Source organism: Staurois parvus, unplaced genomic scaffold, assembly GCF_062004578.1.
Source record: "Staurois parvus isolate SC_StPar_1 unplaced genomic scaffold, SC_StPar_1.0 ptg000530l, whole genome shotgun sequence".
NCBI classification, from domain to species: Eukaryota; Metazoa; Chordata; class Amphibia; order Anura; family Ranidae; genus Staurois; species Staurois parvus.
Window position 1 is genome coordinate 1144798 of NW_028318326.1, and position 18102 is coordinate 1162899.

Genomic DNA, 18102 nt, shown 5'->3' on the forward strand with positions numbered 1-18102 from the left:
GAAATTCATCTTTCAGCATGGCAATGACCCAAAGCATACATCCAAATCAACAAAGGAATGGCTTCACCAGAAGAAGATTAATGTTTTGCACTGGCCCAGCCAGAACCCATACCTGAATCCGATCGAAAATCTGTGGGGTGATTTGAAGAGGGCTGTGCACAAGAGGTGCCCTCGCAATCTGACAGATATGGAGTGCTTTTGCAAGGAAGAGTGGGCAAATATTGCCAAGTCAAGATGTGCCATGCTGATAGACTCATACCCAAAAAGACTGAGTGCTGGAATGAAATCAAAAGGTTCTTCAACAAAGTATTAGTTTAAGGGTGTGCACACATATGTAACCATATTATTTTAGTTTTTTTATTTTTACTTCCCTTCACCTAAACGATTTCAGTTTGTTGTTCAACTGAGTTTTACAGTTTATAGGTCACATTAAAGGTGTAAAAAGTTCTGTAATTATTTATATTTGTCTCATTTTTTTACATCACAGAAACCTGACATTTTAACAGGGGTGTGTAGACTTTTTATATCCACTGTACATACAGAGGCCACTTCAGTGGGTGTAGATGCATTCATGTTGTGCACTGCAAATTCTGATCCTGCATGAAAAACTCAGTTCTTCAGACCAGGCAACTATAGTGTATTTTTCCAGTTCTTTGCTGACAAGAGTCAAATATTACTTGTACCTCTTTTCAATATGCTTTATTCAGTGGCAATGCAGTGAAATAAAGTGGCTAGTGAATGTATACCCATATCTGAAAGATCCACTCAGTCTTTGAGTTAATAAAATTTTCCTTTTACCATTTCTTTCCTGTTTTATATTTGTTTCTGTTATTCTTAATAATGGAACTTAAAGTGGAGTTCCACTCATGCTGTTAAAAAATAACAGCAGCTACAAAAACTGCAGCTGCTGACTTTAAAAAACAGCCATTCACCTGTCCTATGATCCCGCGGTGTCCTCCCCACAGCTCATTTCACTGGCCATCTTGTGTTCCAGGTGCCGGCATCTTCATTGTGCTCACCCGGCTGTGACCGCTTGTGGCTTCACAGCCGGGTGCCACTGTGCATGCGCTTCCTGAATGGGCTCGTAGTCTTATGTCACATGTCCCAGAAGACTACGGGGAGGGAAGGTAGAAGGACAACTTCTGCTTCTGATCGCTTTGGTGATCGCAGCAGAAGTGGGAGCAGGTACCTGTCAATTTTGGGTATCTGCTGTCCAAAGGTGCCAATCCTTAATGCGGAGCGGGGGACCAGTCTTTTGGGTGGAACTCTGCTTTAAACTTGGTTAGTTAAAGGGTAACTCCAATTTCATGAGGAAAAAGAATAACAAAAAAAATATAACATACAACTTGAGTCATTTTGCAATTCAATTTTATTAAAGATTACCTTTTCAGTTTCAGTTTACAGCGCTGTAAATTTTCGTAAAATGCAAAATGGCTACATGGAGGCGAAATGTAATTTCCTCCTGGTGTGATTGATTGAATGATTTTCCCAGAAGTCTGCACTAAGATACAAATCAGTTTTTGTGCATCCCCTGAAACAAAAATAATTTTTTTTTTATCAGATACTCCCAAAGGGAAATCACATCTAAAGGGATGCAGACCCTACTAATTTTCTCATTAGAGGCCTTCAGTTGCAGCAGTTTACTGATCATTATAAAATCACTCCCATAGAGATTTGCTCTGCACATGGACGCAGACAAACAGCTATTTCATCAAAATATCAAAATGTAGGAATCTGCAACAAAGTTTGTTAAATATCCCTGCAATGTACATAGATCGCCCAGAGGGGAATGTTTTTTTTTTCTCAGTAAAAGTGGAGTTGCTCTTTAAGGCTTAATGAACCTAAGGAGCAGAATTAAGAGTATTTATAAGGAGAGCTACATCTACTAGTGAGTCTTCCTGGGGAAAAATTGGTGATTTTCCAATTTGAATGCATCGGAGCAGGCTGGGGATGACGTCAACGTTTGAGGAGTAGCAGTTTGAACGCTCTTTTCTGTTTCACAATACAGAGCATCAGCATCAGTGGCTTTAGGGCTCTAACTTCCTTCTTTCATGTTCTACTTGATCTAAGGAAACCCTTTCACCCGATCTATCTTCACTTACACTTGCAAGCTGTAATTTACACATTATATGCCCCATGAAACTACAAGGGAACGTTACAGCCAGCGATGCATGTGAGACCTTGAATTTAACCTATTTCATATTTGTTGTAACACACATATTGTTTATAAATTATATTTTGTTACATTTTATCTAATTTATTCATTTACAAGTATGAGCCTGGCTTGAAGTGCAGTTGCTGTCATTGAACACTGACCATCTTAAAGCAAATATTGTAAAATCAGTTTAGTAACCAGAAAGCTAATATTTAACTAGGGATCATTTGCTCCATTGAAGCATCTTCATGACCACTTTAAGAGCCTACGTTGATCAGTTTTGGGTTTGTGTCAATTACATCCGTTTGAGGTGCTTTTAATCATTCAGAGTTCATGCACAGGTGCATTTCACCTCCATCTGACATGCATTTGAGCAGTTTCAAGCAGGATTTTTATTCCCATAGACATGTATAGGAATGCAAAACCAGTCTGATAGAACAAAACCCTGGTGACTGAGGCCCTTAACTCTCATATACAGTGTGATTCAAAAAGGATGGTGCAAAAGGAAAGCTGATTTATTCATAACAAAATGAACACAATTGTATTAACATGAAAAGACACATTAACTGTTCAAGTTTTACTTCTGCACTACAAATGTTCGCTTTATTATTATTATACAGGATTTATATAGCGCCAGCAGTTTGCTCTGCACTTTACAGAATACGGCCGCCAGACTCATTCACCTTTCCAACCGCTCCGTTTCCGCCATCCCCCTCTGCCAATCCCTCCACTGGCTTCCGATTGCGCAACGGATCAAATTCAAAATCCTAACATTGACGTACAAAGCCATCCACCATACTGCTCCGAAGTACATCACTGACCTAATATCCAAGTACCGCCCAACACGCACACTCCGCTGCTCACAAGACCTCCTTCTCTCTAGTTCCCTGGTCTCCTCCTCCCATGCCCGCCTCCAGGACTTCTCCAGGGTGTCACCCATCCTCTGGAACTCCCTGCCCCAACCCATCAGATTATCACCTACTCTCCTCTAGGCGCACCCTGAAAACCCATCTCTTCAGGGAAGCCTACCCTACCCCCTGCTAACTTGACCGACCTCCTCCACTCTTCCTACCACTCCATCCCCCACAGCTATCTCCTCCTGTACCACTATCCCCTCCCTCCTAGATTGTAAGCTCGAAAGAGCAGGGCCCTCGATCCCCTCATGTTTTGCATTGTATTGGTATTGTTCTGTCACATGTTCTGTCCCCCTTTGTAATGTACAGCGCTGAGCAAACTATTGGCGCTTTATAAATACTGTATAATAATAATAATAATAATAATAATAATAAAGGGAGACAATACAGTTCAATACAGGAAGGATAGGAGGGCCCTGCTCCTCGGAGCTTACATGCCCCTTTTGGTGACTTGACAGATGTTTGCCGTTTACTATTGTTGTCAGTCTTGCTACAAGTTTTTACTTTTGCACCATGACAACAATGGTAAAAAGCCAGTTGTTGGAAATTATGAAGGCAACAGATCTCCAGTTATTGTGTCTTTATTTGCTTGTGCATATCACCATCACCAGATGCTTGGGGTACTGTTGTGTACACAAGATGGTTACATCGAAGCAAGAGAAGGCTTTTTGTGTGTTGGAATTTGTATGAATGAGGGCTATTGCCATGCAGGAAAGAAACATTCACCAATGTCGCTCTGGCCTCTGCAATTGTCAGGTCTAGCACCCTGCAACTTCTTTCTGTGGGGGTGCACCAAGGACTTGGTGTATGTCCCCCCATGACACGGGACCTGAACAATCTGAGACAACACATCACAGAAGCAATGGAGACAATACCAGAGGACATGCTGTCACAAGGCTGGACAGAAATGGAGTACTGTCTCGACATCTGTCATATCTTATGATGGAGTGCGGCTTTGAATGAGTGCAGAGCAGTTAAACACAGCAGTTGAACTAATGCAGGAGAACTTAAGCAGCAGGAAGACACAACAACAGCAAGAAACTCTACTGCATGCTGGACAGACTGCAAGGAAACATCTTTTACATACCTGAGTCCCACTCCATGTACCTTTTATATAATACACCCCTCTTCTCTTCATATTACTATCCTCTGTTCCCAAATCTCATTTCTTTACCCCTCTGCTCCACCCCAAAACTTGTACATCTACCCCTCATTGCTATCATCTCCCTACTATTGCTTTCATCACCTCCCCAAAATGCCTCTTCCACTCCTCCTTCTCATTTTCCTCTCCTCTGTTCCCAAAATCCATTCACTATATCCCTCTGCTCCTCCCAAACATTTGTATATTGTGCCCTCACTGCTTCCCTCACCCCTCTATGGCACCCACCACCTCCTCCTATTACTCCACTCTCCCACTGACCCAAACACCTCCACTAGTAGTTTCTCACGCTCCTGCACATCCCGCTCCCATGCCACCTTTCTCACCCTTCTCCTCCTCATAACCGCGGGGGACATCTACCCAAATCCTGGCCCTCCACCACCTCCTTCACCCGCACAAAACCCTCCCGCCTCCACGTCCTGCCGCAACCCCCGCAACTTTATAGCTGTCCCCCTGCTCCCTAAAATCTCCCCCCCCATTTTCAGGTGCACTCCTGAACGCCAGATCGGTGTGCAACAAGCTTACCGCCATCCACGACCTCTTTGTTTCCTGCTCCCTCAACCTCCTGGCGATTATGGAAACCTGGATCCAGCCCACTGACTCTACCTCCCCTGCTGCACTCTCCTACGGAGGTCTCACCTGGACCCACTCACCCAGGCCCAACGGTCGTAAAGGTGGTGGGGTTGGCCTGCTCCTGTCACCGCTGAGCACCTTCCGAGTCCTCCCAAACCCCCCCTCCCTATCCTTCTCCTCCTTCGAGGCCCACTGCGTCCGACTATTCTCCCCAACTCCCCTGAAGATTGCTGTGATATACCGGCCTCCTGGATCCATACCCCGCTTCCTGGAAGACTTCTCCTCCTGGCTTCCCTTCTTCCTCTCCTCTGAGCTACCCACTATCATCCTTGGGGATTTCAACATCCCTGTCAACCTCGACAACCCGAACACAGCCCGTCTCCTCCACTTAACCTCCTCCTTTGCACTTGCACAGTGCATACAATCCACCACCCACTCCGACGGTAATATCCTTGATCTTGTCTTCTCCAACCGCTGCGCTCCCCACAACCTCACTAACACCCCCTTCCCTCTCTCTGACCATAACCTGATTACCTTCTCTATCTCCTCATCCTCCAATGCCTACCCCTCCAAATGTCACACTTCTACCAGCCGTAACCTCCGCAACCTTAACCCTGCCTCCCTCCACTCCGCAGCTGATCAACTTTAACCACACGCAACATCAGACCCCGACCGCTCCAGCCCTGGCAGACTGATCACGCCAAAACCCTCAAACGACACAGTCGTGCCCTGGAGCGACTATGGTGCAAAACCAAATCCCAACAAGCCTTCACCCGATACAAATCTGCCTTCCACATCTACACCTCCTCCCTCCATACTGCCAAACAAGCCTACTTCCTGACCCTCATCAAGGCCCTCTCCTCCAATCCTCGCCGACTCTTCTCCACCTTCAACTCTGTACTCTCGCCACCCCCACCTCCACCCAGCACCTCACTCACTGCCCTTGAGATTGCCAATCACTTCAAAAACAAGATTGACACAATTCGCAAGGACATTGCCGCAACTCACACGCCTTCTCAACCCGTCCCCTCTCACACAGCTACCCCCTCATCCCCCCTGCCCCTCGACATAACCCACAGGGACTTCGTCGCTGCTCAAACTCCCTCCAACCCCCTTCCCCCTCACTCAGCTACCCCCTCTACACCCCTCTCCCACGGCCCCACCACTGCTCTGACCTCCTCTCCCACCCCACCCTACATTCCTCATACTGAAGCTCCCCCAACACTCCGCACCTTTGACCTTACTACCATAGAAGAAGTCTCCAAGATCCTCTCTGATGCCCGCCTCACCACCTGCCCCCTCGACCCTATCCCCTCACAACTCCTACAACCTCCCTCCCCCTCCATCCTACGCTCCCTCACCCACATCTTCAACATGCCCCAACCCATCAGATTATCACCTACTCTCCTCTCCTTTAGGCGCACCCTGAAAACCCATCTCTTCAGGGAAGCCTACCCCGCCCCCTGCTAACTTGCCGACCTCCTCCACTCTTCCTACCACTCCATCCCCCACAGCTATCTCCTCCTGTGCCACCATCCCCTCCCTCCTAGATTGTAAGCTCGAAAGAGCAGGGCCCTCGATCCCCTCATGTTTTGCATTGTATTGGTATTGTTCTGTCACATGTTCTGTTCCCCTCTGTAATGTGCAGCGCTGAGCGAACTATTGGCGCTTTATAAATACTGTATAATAATAATAATAATATCACCAACAGAGCTCACATCAAACATTTGTAATGCAAAGGTAAAGTCTGGACAGTTAAGGTGTCTTTTCATGTTAATATGGTTGTGTTAGGTTATTTATTTCAGATACTTATATAGCGCCATCAATTTATGCAGTGCTTTACATATATATTGTACATTCGCATCAGTCCCTAACCCTCAAGGGGTGTACAATCTAAGGTCCCTAACTCACATTCATACATACACATACTAGGGACAATTTAGACAGGAGCCAATTAACCTCCCAGCATGTCTTTGGAGTGTGGGAGGAAACCCGAGTACCCAGAAGGAAACCCATGCAAGCACAGGGAGAACATGCAAACTCCAGGCAGTTGGTGCTGTGGTTGGGATTTGAACTGGCGACCCTAGTACTGCCAGGCAGAAGTGCTAACCACTTAGCCACTGTGCTGCCCCATTCCATTTTGAATAAATCAGCTTTACCTAGCCACCTGTATAAGCTGAAAAACATTTTTGAATTGATTTCTTATTTTTCTGCTTAGGTCATAAACAAGAAATTCTTGTTATTTGGTGATTATTAAATATTATTGACCTGAAAACATGAAGTTCTTTTCCTAGGTGTGAAGATATGGTGGACGTTCGACGGTTAAAAATGTTACAGATGGTCCAGCTGTTTAAATGTGAAGAAGATGCAGCACAAGTAAGAAATAGAGCAGTCTTTGCATCCCATCTGTACTTTGGTGCTCCCAGGTCTGTTTGTTATTGCTAAGTAAAATAAAGTATTGGACTGGAGTGAGCATTGTTCACATCCTGCTGCTTATTCTAGTGAAACAGACAGATTAGTCTATATTGAACAACTCCAGGCAAATATATAAAAACATTCACTTAAAGAGGAACTTCAATTTTCATACTTCAATACTGTCTTCTTGCAGCTATTTCTTCAGTTATTTTCTTTTTTATTTTAACAATAGTTCGTTCTTTAAGGAAGAAAATAAGCAGAACCTGCAAGTAGCAGTAGGGAACAAGGTCTTGATTACTCGAATAACTATCACCTATTCATGAAGTCATCATTTATTGGACTGACAGGTACAAGCTGAAATCAGTCTGATTACTGCACATTATTGCCCTTGTTTTAGGCTATTGATTAAAAGCTATGTGTAAAATGTCCAAATGCAGAATCCACTCACCACTAGTATTCCAGGTGAACACAGTAGATTGGACCACCAGCAGCTTCTGGTGAGATTTTCCTGTAGTGTTTTGCACTTCATGGGCTCTTATGAAGGGTGTGGCACACTTATCACACCTTCATTTGGCTTTGCAGGGTCCAAGCAGTAGCGTGGAATGGAGCATTCTGGTGGATGTATCTCACTAAACAATTTCCCTAGTGATCTAAAAAGTGTGCTTGTAAACAACTATATAAAACTGTACTATTGATTTTAGGTGGAGCTTGCCTGAAGCATTTGAGATGTTAGCTTCCATTCGAAGAAAACAGAACAATCCAGTATGATTTTGGACTGGTTGCAGTGTTTCTATTGTTTCTGAAGTACAGAACCACATCTAATGGCTCATGCAAATACAAAATATTCGCTTTTCCCCCAAAGACTATTTGTTCTTTTCCTGTTTCTTGCTGAGTCGATAGGCACTTCCTGCACTATGTGCCAATTTATATTCCAAGTCAAATTTTGCTCTGCACAAATCCACAATAAAGAAAATATTGAAGGGAAAGAAGAAAGCCTGCCACAAACATGAGTGATTGATGCTAAATATATGAATGGTAATAGTTAATGATAATCCCTTTTTCCGTTTTTGTAAGTACAATCCTTTGCGAGGGACAGAGAAGATGCAATTAGGCAGCTGAATCAGGCTAGACTGCAGTAGTCAGTTTTATCAATAAAAGATAAGATGTACATTTGGAGAAAGAAAATGCAAAGCCTAAAGTTGTAAAGGAAAATCAAAATACAATAATAAAAGTACAGAACCGTATTCATTGTCAAATTAGGATTTGTGATACTGGACGTGAGCTTTGTAATACTCCCACTTTGACAGCTATGACAAGGGCCTAATTGGAGACACAGAGAACTTAGAAACAGTAAAGGCCTCTTCACACGTGTTTGTGTAAAAACTACATGTTCACATTTTAACAAATTGTCCCAGCCCCCTTCTCTAGTGCAGTCCCAGTCTGCTAGGATCACCTATGTTACACTTAAAATTACCTTAGTTTCCAGGTCCTAATCTGGGTTCTTCAAAAATGTAGCACTTTTTTTTTTAAACATGTATGTACTGTATGTATGTATGTATGAAATTGCGGAAAGTTTTTGAAGACCCCTCATGTATGTATGTGTATATATGTATGTGTGTGTATATATGTATGTGTGTATATATATATATTTCCAAAAGTATTGGGACGCCTGCCTTTACACGCACATGAACCTTAATGGCATCCCAGTCTTAGTTTGTAGGGTTCAATATTGAGTTGGCCCACCCTTTGCAGCTATAACAGCTTCACTCTTCTGAGAAGGTTGTCCACAAGGTTTAGGAGTGTGTCTATGGGAATGTTTGACCATTCTTCCAGAAGTGCATTTGTGAGGTTAGGCACTGATGTCGGACAAGAAGGCCTGGCTTGCAGTCTCCGCTCTAATTCATCCCAAAGGTGTTCTGTTGGGTTGAGGTCAGGACTCTATGCAGGCCAGTCAAGTTCCTCCACCCCAAACTCGCTCATCTGTATCTTTATGGACCAGCTTTGTGCACTGGTACGCAGTCATGTTGCAAAACGGAAGGGGCCATCCCCAAACTGTTCCCACTAAGTTGGGAGCGTGATATTGTCCAAAATGTCTTGGTATGCTGATGCCTTAAGAGTTCCCTTCACTGGAACTAAGGAGCTAAGCCCAACCCCTGAAAAACAACCCCACACCATAATCCCCCCTCCACCAAACTTTACACTTGGCACAATACAGTCAGGGAAGTACCGTTCTCCTGGCAATTGCCAAACTCAGATATGTCCATCTGATTGCCAGACAGAGAAGTGTGATTCATCACTCCAGAGAACACATCTTCACTGCTCTAGAGTCAGTGGTGGCATGCTTTACACCAATGCATCCGACGCTTTGCATTGCACTTGGTGATGTAAGGCTTGGATGCAGCTGCTCGGCCATGGAAACCCATTCCATGAAGCTCTATATGCACTGTTGTTGTGCTAATCTGAAGGCCACAGGAAGTTTGGAGGTCTTTAGCTATTGACTCTGCAGACAGTTGGCAACTTCTGTGCACTGCGGACTTCAGCATGCGCTGACCCCGCTCTGTCACTTACGTGGCCTACCATTTCATGGCTGAGTTGCTGTTGTTCCTAGTTGCTTTCACTTTGTTACACTACTACTAACAGTTGACCGTATAATATTTAGTAGCAAGGAAATTTCACGGATGGACTTATGGCAACCTATCACAGTACCACGCTTGAATTCACTGAGCTCCTGAGAGCAACCCATTCTTTCACAAATATTTGTAGAAGCAGTCTGCATGACTAGGTGCTTGATTTTATACACCTGTGGCCATGGAGGTGATTGGAACACCTAAATCCAATGATTTGGAGGGATGTCCCTATACTTTTGGCAATTGTGTGTGTGTGTGTGTGTGTGTATATGTGTGTGTGTGTGTATATATATATATATATATTATAATATAATTTTTTAATAGCTTACCCTTTCTTCCATTACTCACTTTTTGTGAAGGGCTCATGCCTATAAAGCCTTGTACATATGAGCGCTAGACTGATTAGAAGAGTATTGCTGAAGCTAACTGAAAGCCTGCTATCGGCTTGCGTAAAGTGACAAACAGCACTCCTCTAATGATCATGGTCTACATTCCCAAACTTTTGTTAAAGGTTGCAATAAAGACAACTCTACTCTTCGTACAAGTTGTTCTTTACGGGGTTCTCCTACAACATTACATACTTACCTTCCTCTTCTTTCCAGTGTACTTTGCTGTGCATCCCCACCCAGCACCGTATGGCCTTTCCTCTTGAACCATCCCTGACAATTTCTTTTTTTAGTACTGTGTAACAATTTGTCCATGGCAGTCTTCAGTGTTCTAGCGGAGAACGGCTCTCCCATAGAAATTAATGGGGCCTCAAGAAACATAGCTGGCAGGGAAGTTTTTAGAGAAAAGGCTACATCACCTATCAGGGTTGCACAGTGGAGATCACCATTTTTAATTCAGCTGTATTGTGGTAAAAAAAAATTGCTAACTTTTATTCAATATCCCAAATATACAATATACAATGTGAAAAGTGAAGCTAAAAATTGTAAGGGTTCTACTAAATTGACAGCAGAAATATGAAATATGAAGATCCTTCCTCACCGGCTTACCTCATCACAGACTATCCCCGCTTCAGTCTATCCTGAACTCAGAGGCCAGACTCATCCACATTACCAACCGCTCCGTATCCACCACTCCCCTCTGTCACTCCCTCCACTGGCTTCCGATTGCCCAACGCATAAAATTCAAACTACTAACATTGACGTACAAAGCTATTCATAATACTGCCCTACCGACCTGATATCCAAATACCACCCAACACGTACTCTTCGCTCCTCACAAGACCTCCTTCTCTCTAGCTCCCTAGTCTCCTCCTCCCATGCCCGACTCCAGGACTTCTCCAGGACTTCCCCCATCCTCTGGAACTCACTACCCCAATCCATCAGACTGTCACCTACCCTCCTCACCTTTTAGGCGCACCCTGAAAACCCATCTCTTCAGGGAAGCCGACCCCGCCCTCACCTAACAGCCAATCTCCTCCACTCCTCCTACCACTTCCTCCTGTACCACTATCCCCTCCCTCCTATATTGTAAGTTCCAAAGAGCAGGGCCCTCGAACCCCTTGTGTATTGTTACTGTATTGTCTCATGTACTGTCCCCCACTACAATGTACAGCGCTGAGCAAACTTTTTGGCGCTATAGAAATACTGTATAATAATAATGAAGATTCTATTTACCTATAAAACTGTGTTAAATTCCTGTTGCAGAATTTAATGAGTGTGCATATTTATGTTTCAGTTGTTGAAAGATCCCCTGTTAGCATTTGGCTACTTTGACAAACGTGCAGAATATCAGTAGGAATATGATTACACCCCAGAAATCTTGAACTAGGGAAGATGACTAGTCCAATCTAAATGAGGCTCCATGCCAGTATGGAGATATTGCCCAATCAGTTTCCAGCTGCAACTTTTCTATTTTTGGTTAGAAAAAATAATTTCTATAGGGAGCTGTTTTCCTGTTATCTTGTAATATTTTATATTGTCTTATTACATTTTAAATGCCAGCAGTCATAGACAGATGTAATCTGCTATAATAAAATTACTTATTGATCTTATTTAGGCAGTAGACTGGTTAAACGAATTACTGGATGCCTTGTTAAAGACCCACGTGAGACTGGGAGACGACAGTCAAGAAACAAAAATTTTGATAGAAAAGCACCGAAAATTTGTGGATGTAGCCCAGGTAAATACAATTTAGACTTTATAATAGTATTTAATTGGTTCTTGACATTTTACGCCCCATTGCGGTCATTCTGTTCTGTGCTTACTTAAAGATAAGTTTACTTTGGTTTAAAAAGTAGAGGGCTGCAATAGTCTTCTCAGTTTTGCATTTCAGGAGGGGGAAACGTATAACCTTTCCACCAGACCCCCAGTCACCTGACCACTACCGCTCCTGTCCATCACACATACAGGGTCCAACACAGATTTTACCATAGGTCAAGGGCAGAAGCCCCATGTCACATATGAACATTTTTAGGACTTGCTAATTCGTAGTTTGAAGCAGGTCCCTATATAGGGTCCTGAGCTGTAGCCAAGGACCAGTAACAGCTCAGCTGCCCAGGAGGGATAAGTCTTGAACCCTACAGACCACCTCTCCATCAGAACCCTCAGTTACTTGACCAACACCGCTCTTGCCCCAAGCTGGCTACGTTCCCTCCTTCCAACCTCCATTTTGTACCATGGACTCTGCTGTGGTTTCACATGACCCACTTACATTACACTGTGAAACATAGAACCAGAAGGAAGAGCGCTTTAAAGAATTTTACAGTCCAAATCTTAGAAAGGTTTACAAAAACCATGCTATAAGCTGGTTACTACATGAACACAAAGGGAGTTTCTGCAGTGCACTAATTATCTCAATTTCCCAGGAGTGAGACACTCCAGCACAGTGTCTCATACTCAAAGGCAGTTCAAATAATGGAGGAGTATTCCTATAATGGAGATGCCCACAAAGGGGAGATATATTCTCAAGTTCACTTACATGATTGTTTCAGAAGGTTCTATGTTTCTTCCACAGCTTTTAACTAATTCCTCCCCTTGTTTATGTAGCCTTAGCACAAAAGGGAAGAAAGGACCACACCAACAAGCAGGAAGGCAGCACAGCAGCAGGAAAACTGTAAACCTAACCCCCTCTTACAAAATTCTAAACTTTTCTTATAATAGGTGATTACACATCCTCGCTTGTAGCACAAAACCCATGAAGAAGGAGCTCAGTCTCTGCTTATGGGTAAGAGAAGGGTCATGCAAATTATTTATTATATCGCTAGCCAGGAGTAGGACACTAGGCAGAAAAGAACACAGCACTGCCTATGGGCAATCCTAGCTGGTATAAGACCCCCTCATTGCTATAGGCAATCCAGTTTTTTTGCTTTGCCTAATGTAGGAGTAATGCATTTGGACAGAGAGAAAACAGGTGGCGCACACACCTAGTGCATTATCCAAGGTTTATTGTAAGGAGTGAAAGAATAATAAAAACATACTCACAGACGAAGCATGTATCTAAAAAGCATAGAAAAATGACAATGGCCACAACGGCAGGCAAGGTGTTCTCACTGTCAGTGCGGTCAAATGGCTGACGTGTTTCGGGGATGAATCCCTTTCCTCAGAGCTGATGACCAGCCTCTGATGCAGATGTGTGATGAATGGAAAGTAGGAGCCTTGCTGTTGATGCCTCTTGGGGCCCCTTCCTTCTATCAGAGATGGTGTCGGATTTATCACCTGCTGAGGACATTTCCTCCATTTTTTGGATCCATGGCTGGCTTATCCTTGGAGGGGTTACGTTGAACTTCTTGGATGTGGTTCAGGTGTGCCTGGCCACTGCTGCCTTTTGCCAGAGCTCAGATTCTTTTTTTGATGCTCAGGGTCGGCCCTAGTGGGCCTGGGGGCCTCCTCTGCCACTTCTTTTCCACGGAAACTGGCGGGTGCTTGTTCCTGCATGCACAATTATTGGGCGGACTCTGTCCCTCTACGTTGTGGCACACCCCATTATGGCGATAGTGGCTACCTTGTCGTCTGTGCACACTTTTACATAATTTTATCACATTGCTGTGTTTGCATCTTCGGATGCTTCCTTTTGGCCACACGCTTGCAGGCAGCTATTTAAGGTTCACTGTTTTGTCATTTTATGGGTTGTTTGGGTGGTTGGCAGGAGAATTGCCAGGTGATTAAGTAAAATCCCAGTGTATGGATCCTCAGGTGGGTGTGCAAATAGATATGCGCACTCAGCAGAAGTGCATAAATATAGCGCGTTGTATCGTATACTGTTGGAACAGTCAGGGATCCCTTTATGGGTGGTCCGGAATGCAGCCTGGGAGTGGATGGCCTTCCTTAGGTAACAGGATATTGGCAAGCCAGGGTAAATAGATCAACCTCGCCCAGGCTCTGGGATGTTCACCTGGGATTGCAAGTGATAAATCCAACACCATCTGCGATAGAAGGAAGGGGCCCAAATGCATTACTCCTACACTAGGCAAAACAAAAAAACTGGATTGCCTATAGCAAAGAGGGGGTCTTATACCAGCTAGGATTGCCCATAGGCAGTGCTGTGTTCTTTTCTGCCTAGTGTCCTACTCCTGGCTAGCGATATAATAAATAATTTGCATGACTCTTCTCTTACCCATAAGCAGAGACTGAGCTCCTTGTTTATGGGTTTTGTGCTACAAGCGAGGATGTGTAATCACCTATTATAAGAAAAGTTTAGAATTTTGTAAGAGGGGATTAGGTTTACAGTTTTCCTGCTGCTGTGGTGCCTTCCTGCTTGTTGGTGTGGTCCTTTCTTCCCTTTTGTGCTAAGGCTACATAAACAAGGGGAGGAATTAGATAAAAGCTGTGGAAGAAACAAAGAACCTTCTGAAACAATCATGTAAGTGAACTTGAAAATATGTCTCCCCTTTGTGGGCATCTCCATTATAGGAATACTCCATTATTTGAAAATGCTCGGTGCAGAGCAAAGAAAATGGGTATTCCCATAGTGTAGTATTTAAATGATGTTTTAATGGTATTAAATAATAAAACAGTATAAAATCCAAACACGTACACTAGTTGTGCAAAAGACGTACACTAGTTGTGCATACCCCTTTTGACAATGTACTTGTAGTACGAAACACGTCAAGGAGGAGCCCTACACGCCGTGACGTCAAGCCGCCGGATCACGGAGGTCCAGCGGTCACCTTATTTTACCAGCTGGTCAGTGTTATAGTCATGCAATTGTCATATTATTGCTTCATCGTTTGCACAACTAGTGTACGTGTTTGGATTTTATACTGTTTATTATTTAATACCATTAAAGCATCATTTAAATACTACACAATGGGAAAACCGCTTTTCTTTGCTCTGCACCGAGCATTTTAACTTCACAGCAATCCCCGGAGAACATCCCAGAGCCTGGACGAGGTTGATCCATTTACCCTGGCTTGCCAATATCCTGTAACCTAAGGAAGGCCATCCACTCCTAGGCATTTCGGACCACCCTAAGAAGGGATCCCTGACTGTTCCAACAGTGTACGATACAACATGCTATATTTATGCGCTTCTGGTGAGTGTGCATTTCATATATCTATTTGCACACCCACCTGAGGATCGATACACTGGGATTTTACTTAATCAACTGGCGATTATCCTGACAGTTTTCTGGAAGCTTATACTAAGAATTTTATGACATTTATGTTTGAAAACGCATCAGAGGTGCCTGTGCGTTTTTGTGTAGGGGACTATATTTCCTAGTGGTTTTATGCATTTTATGATTATAACGCATCTATTATTTATGTTCATCTGCTTGATAAGTTTCCTTTTATCATTTTTAGCGCTGCACTTTTATGTGAGATGACAAGTTTGTTATTTAAAAAATCATGGGTTTACAATCACTTGTAGCTTCACGTAATGTTTTATTCTTGTAAAATAGACAATTTATCTGCTGTATGTCTGAGTTGGACACTCAAGGAATCCAGAGCTGTTCTTGGGCACATTGTAACAGAATGGAATACTTTTGTTTTGTGAAACAGCTGCAGCATTAATAAGAAATAGTGTTACTTTTGCAGATTTCAATATTTTTATTTTACTATTATATATATTTTTTTTTTGCTGATACACTTCTTTTTTGCGGGGCTGTTTAGAACAACCAGTTTGCTGTTGGGACACATTCTTTGAGTCCCTGTACTAGATGGGAGAGCATCATTCTTTGGTTTATATTGGGTGGAGTACAGCATATACAGCAAACAGCAGTGAAAAATTGCAGTTAGTCACTTTCAATAGGATCCTGCCATGTAGCAGCATCGGGCAGAAGTTTGGTTAGCATTACAGCTTTGAGTCCTGCATTTCAAGTTATTATGAGTCATTACCTGCTAGAAATCTGTTTAATCTCCCCATGTCTTTATGGGTTTATTCCACATTATCAAAACATACCGGTAGATTAATTGGTATCCTACCAAACTGAAAAAAAGAGCGTGTGTGTATATGACACACAATAGTCAAGGACCAATGTGTCCTCTAAAATTTATTCTGTTGTAAAAATATTTCTCCAATACCCAACTATGAAGAAATGCACAGGAATAAAAAGAATTGCTATAATAAAAAAAAACTCCAGCTCCCACATTTGTAGTAGAGAAGATGATGAAAGCTCAGGTGCTTAGTATCTGTGGATATTCTGCTTTTCCTCTGCTATATTTTTTTATTTTACCAGCCTGCTAAATTGTAACACAAGATGACCATGCTTATTAGTTCCTGTTAATTCTAGCTGGAAACCAAGGTTTCTGTGTCTGACCTCTTAAATTTAGCAATGAGAACAAATAATTCTGTTTCTTCTCATCTATAATTTTCTCCCTCTTTTGGTCCTCTCCACAGAGTACATATGATTATGGGCGACAGTTACTGCAAGCCACAGTTGTATTGTGTCAGTCTCTGAGGTGTACATCAAGGTCATCAGGGGACACACTTCCGAAACTTAACAGAGTATGGAAGCAGTTTACGATAACCTCAGAAGAGAGGGTTCACCGGCTGGAAATGGCACTCGCTTTTCACTCTAACGCTGAAAAGGTTAGATCTATTTGCATATGACCCGAACCAAGTAGCTTCAGTCATTTAAAGGTCACGTGCACTTCTGTGGAGCAATTCTTGCTCGCCTGTACAATAGAGTTCTTTCATTTTCAAGAGCACAGTACTGAAGTATTTGGAGTGGATTGAATTATTTCTTTCGAATAGTTTTAAGTGCATGTGCTTTGTTGTTTGGGGCTTTTAGATAGATATGGACATGCTGTAATCATTGTTATTACTCAAAAATGTCATCACTTTTCTGTAACATCTCTTTGGAAACATTTTCTCTGTACAGAAGTGATAGTGAGTGGCTTCGACTTATATTGGTGAAAACTTTTTCATTTAAAGGGAGCCTGCCCATAAAGCTATTGCTATCTTGGTTCTTGAGGTTGCTAGCTGTCTTCGTCATCCTGGCTTTACCTGGAACAAGCAAATTAAAGTGTTAGGAAAACTAATATGCATATTCTTGTTCCATGACTCAACAACTTGTGAGACAGGAATAAGTAATGCAGCTTGAGGCCTGCACCCATGCAATTCCACATACAAGAGTTCATACTCCTGGTCATCCGGGTATGCTGCGAGAGAATGTGCTAGTAGGAAGAGATAACGGGATGAGCAGACAGATAACCTGTCACTTGTTTATTGTCCAGTGAGGATGGAGAGAGACACTAATATAGCTTAGAGTTTATAACTGTAATAATGTAATGGAACCGGGCAGCACAGTGGCTAAATGGTTAGCACTTCCGCCTGCCAGTACTAGGGTTGTTGGTTCGAATCCCAACCACGGCACCACCTGCCTGGAGTTTGCATGTTCTCCCTGTGCCTGCGTGGGTTTCCTCCAGGTATTCCGGTTTCCTCCCATACTCCAAAGACATGCTGGTATGTTAATTGGCTCCTGTCTAAATTGGCCCTAGTATGTGTATGTATGAATGTGAGTTAGGGACCTTAGATTGTACACTCCTTGAGGCTTAGGGACTGATGTGAATGTACAATATATATATGTGTGTGTGTGTGTAAAGCGCTGCGTCAACTGACGGCGCTATATAAGTACCTGAAATAAATAAATAATAGAAAAAGTGGTGTCTTCCACCTGGCTGTGCGTTGTAAATCTGTATAACTGGATAAACAGATGTATAAATACTTTAGCAAGTAAATATGTGTATTTGCTAAGGTATTACATGTTTTCCTAGAATTCAGCTTTAAAAAAAATCTGCAGTGGCAGTTCTCATATTTCTATTCTGACAAGTTCCCTTTAAATAACACCAACCAGGTAATACAGTTTCTGGTG

General features: G+C 43.0%; 1 protein-coding gene and 1 long non-coding RNA gene across 4 annotated transcripts in view; one reads left to right on the forward strand and one right to left on the reverse strand.

Moving 5' to 3' along the window:
• The window catches only part of SESTD1 (SEC14 and spectrin domain containing 1), a 187768-nt gene that overhangs the window by 161484 nt on the left and 8182 nt on the right, over positions 1–18102 (forward strand). For all 3 annotated transcript variants that reach the window (XM_089690385.1, XM_089690386.1, XM_089690387.1), the window contains exons 14-16: positions 7096–7177; positions 11848–11970; positions 16626–16817. In XM_089690385.1, coding sequence (XP_089546511.1) covers positions 7096–7177; positions 11848–11970; positions 16626–16817 — 397 coding nt within the window. The remainder of the gene's footprint in view (positions 1–7095; positions 7178–11847; positions 11971–16625; positions 16818–18102) is intronic.
• The window catches only part of LOC149451568 (uncharacterized), a 292180-nt gene that overhangs the window by 3983 nt on the left and 270095 nt on the right, over positions 1–18102 (reverse strand). The window lies entirely within an intron of this gene.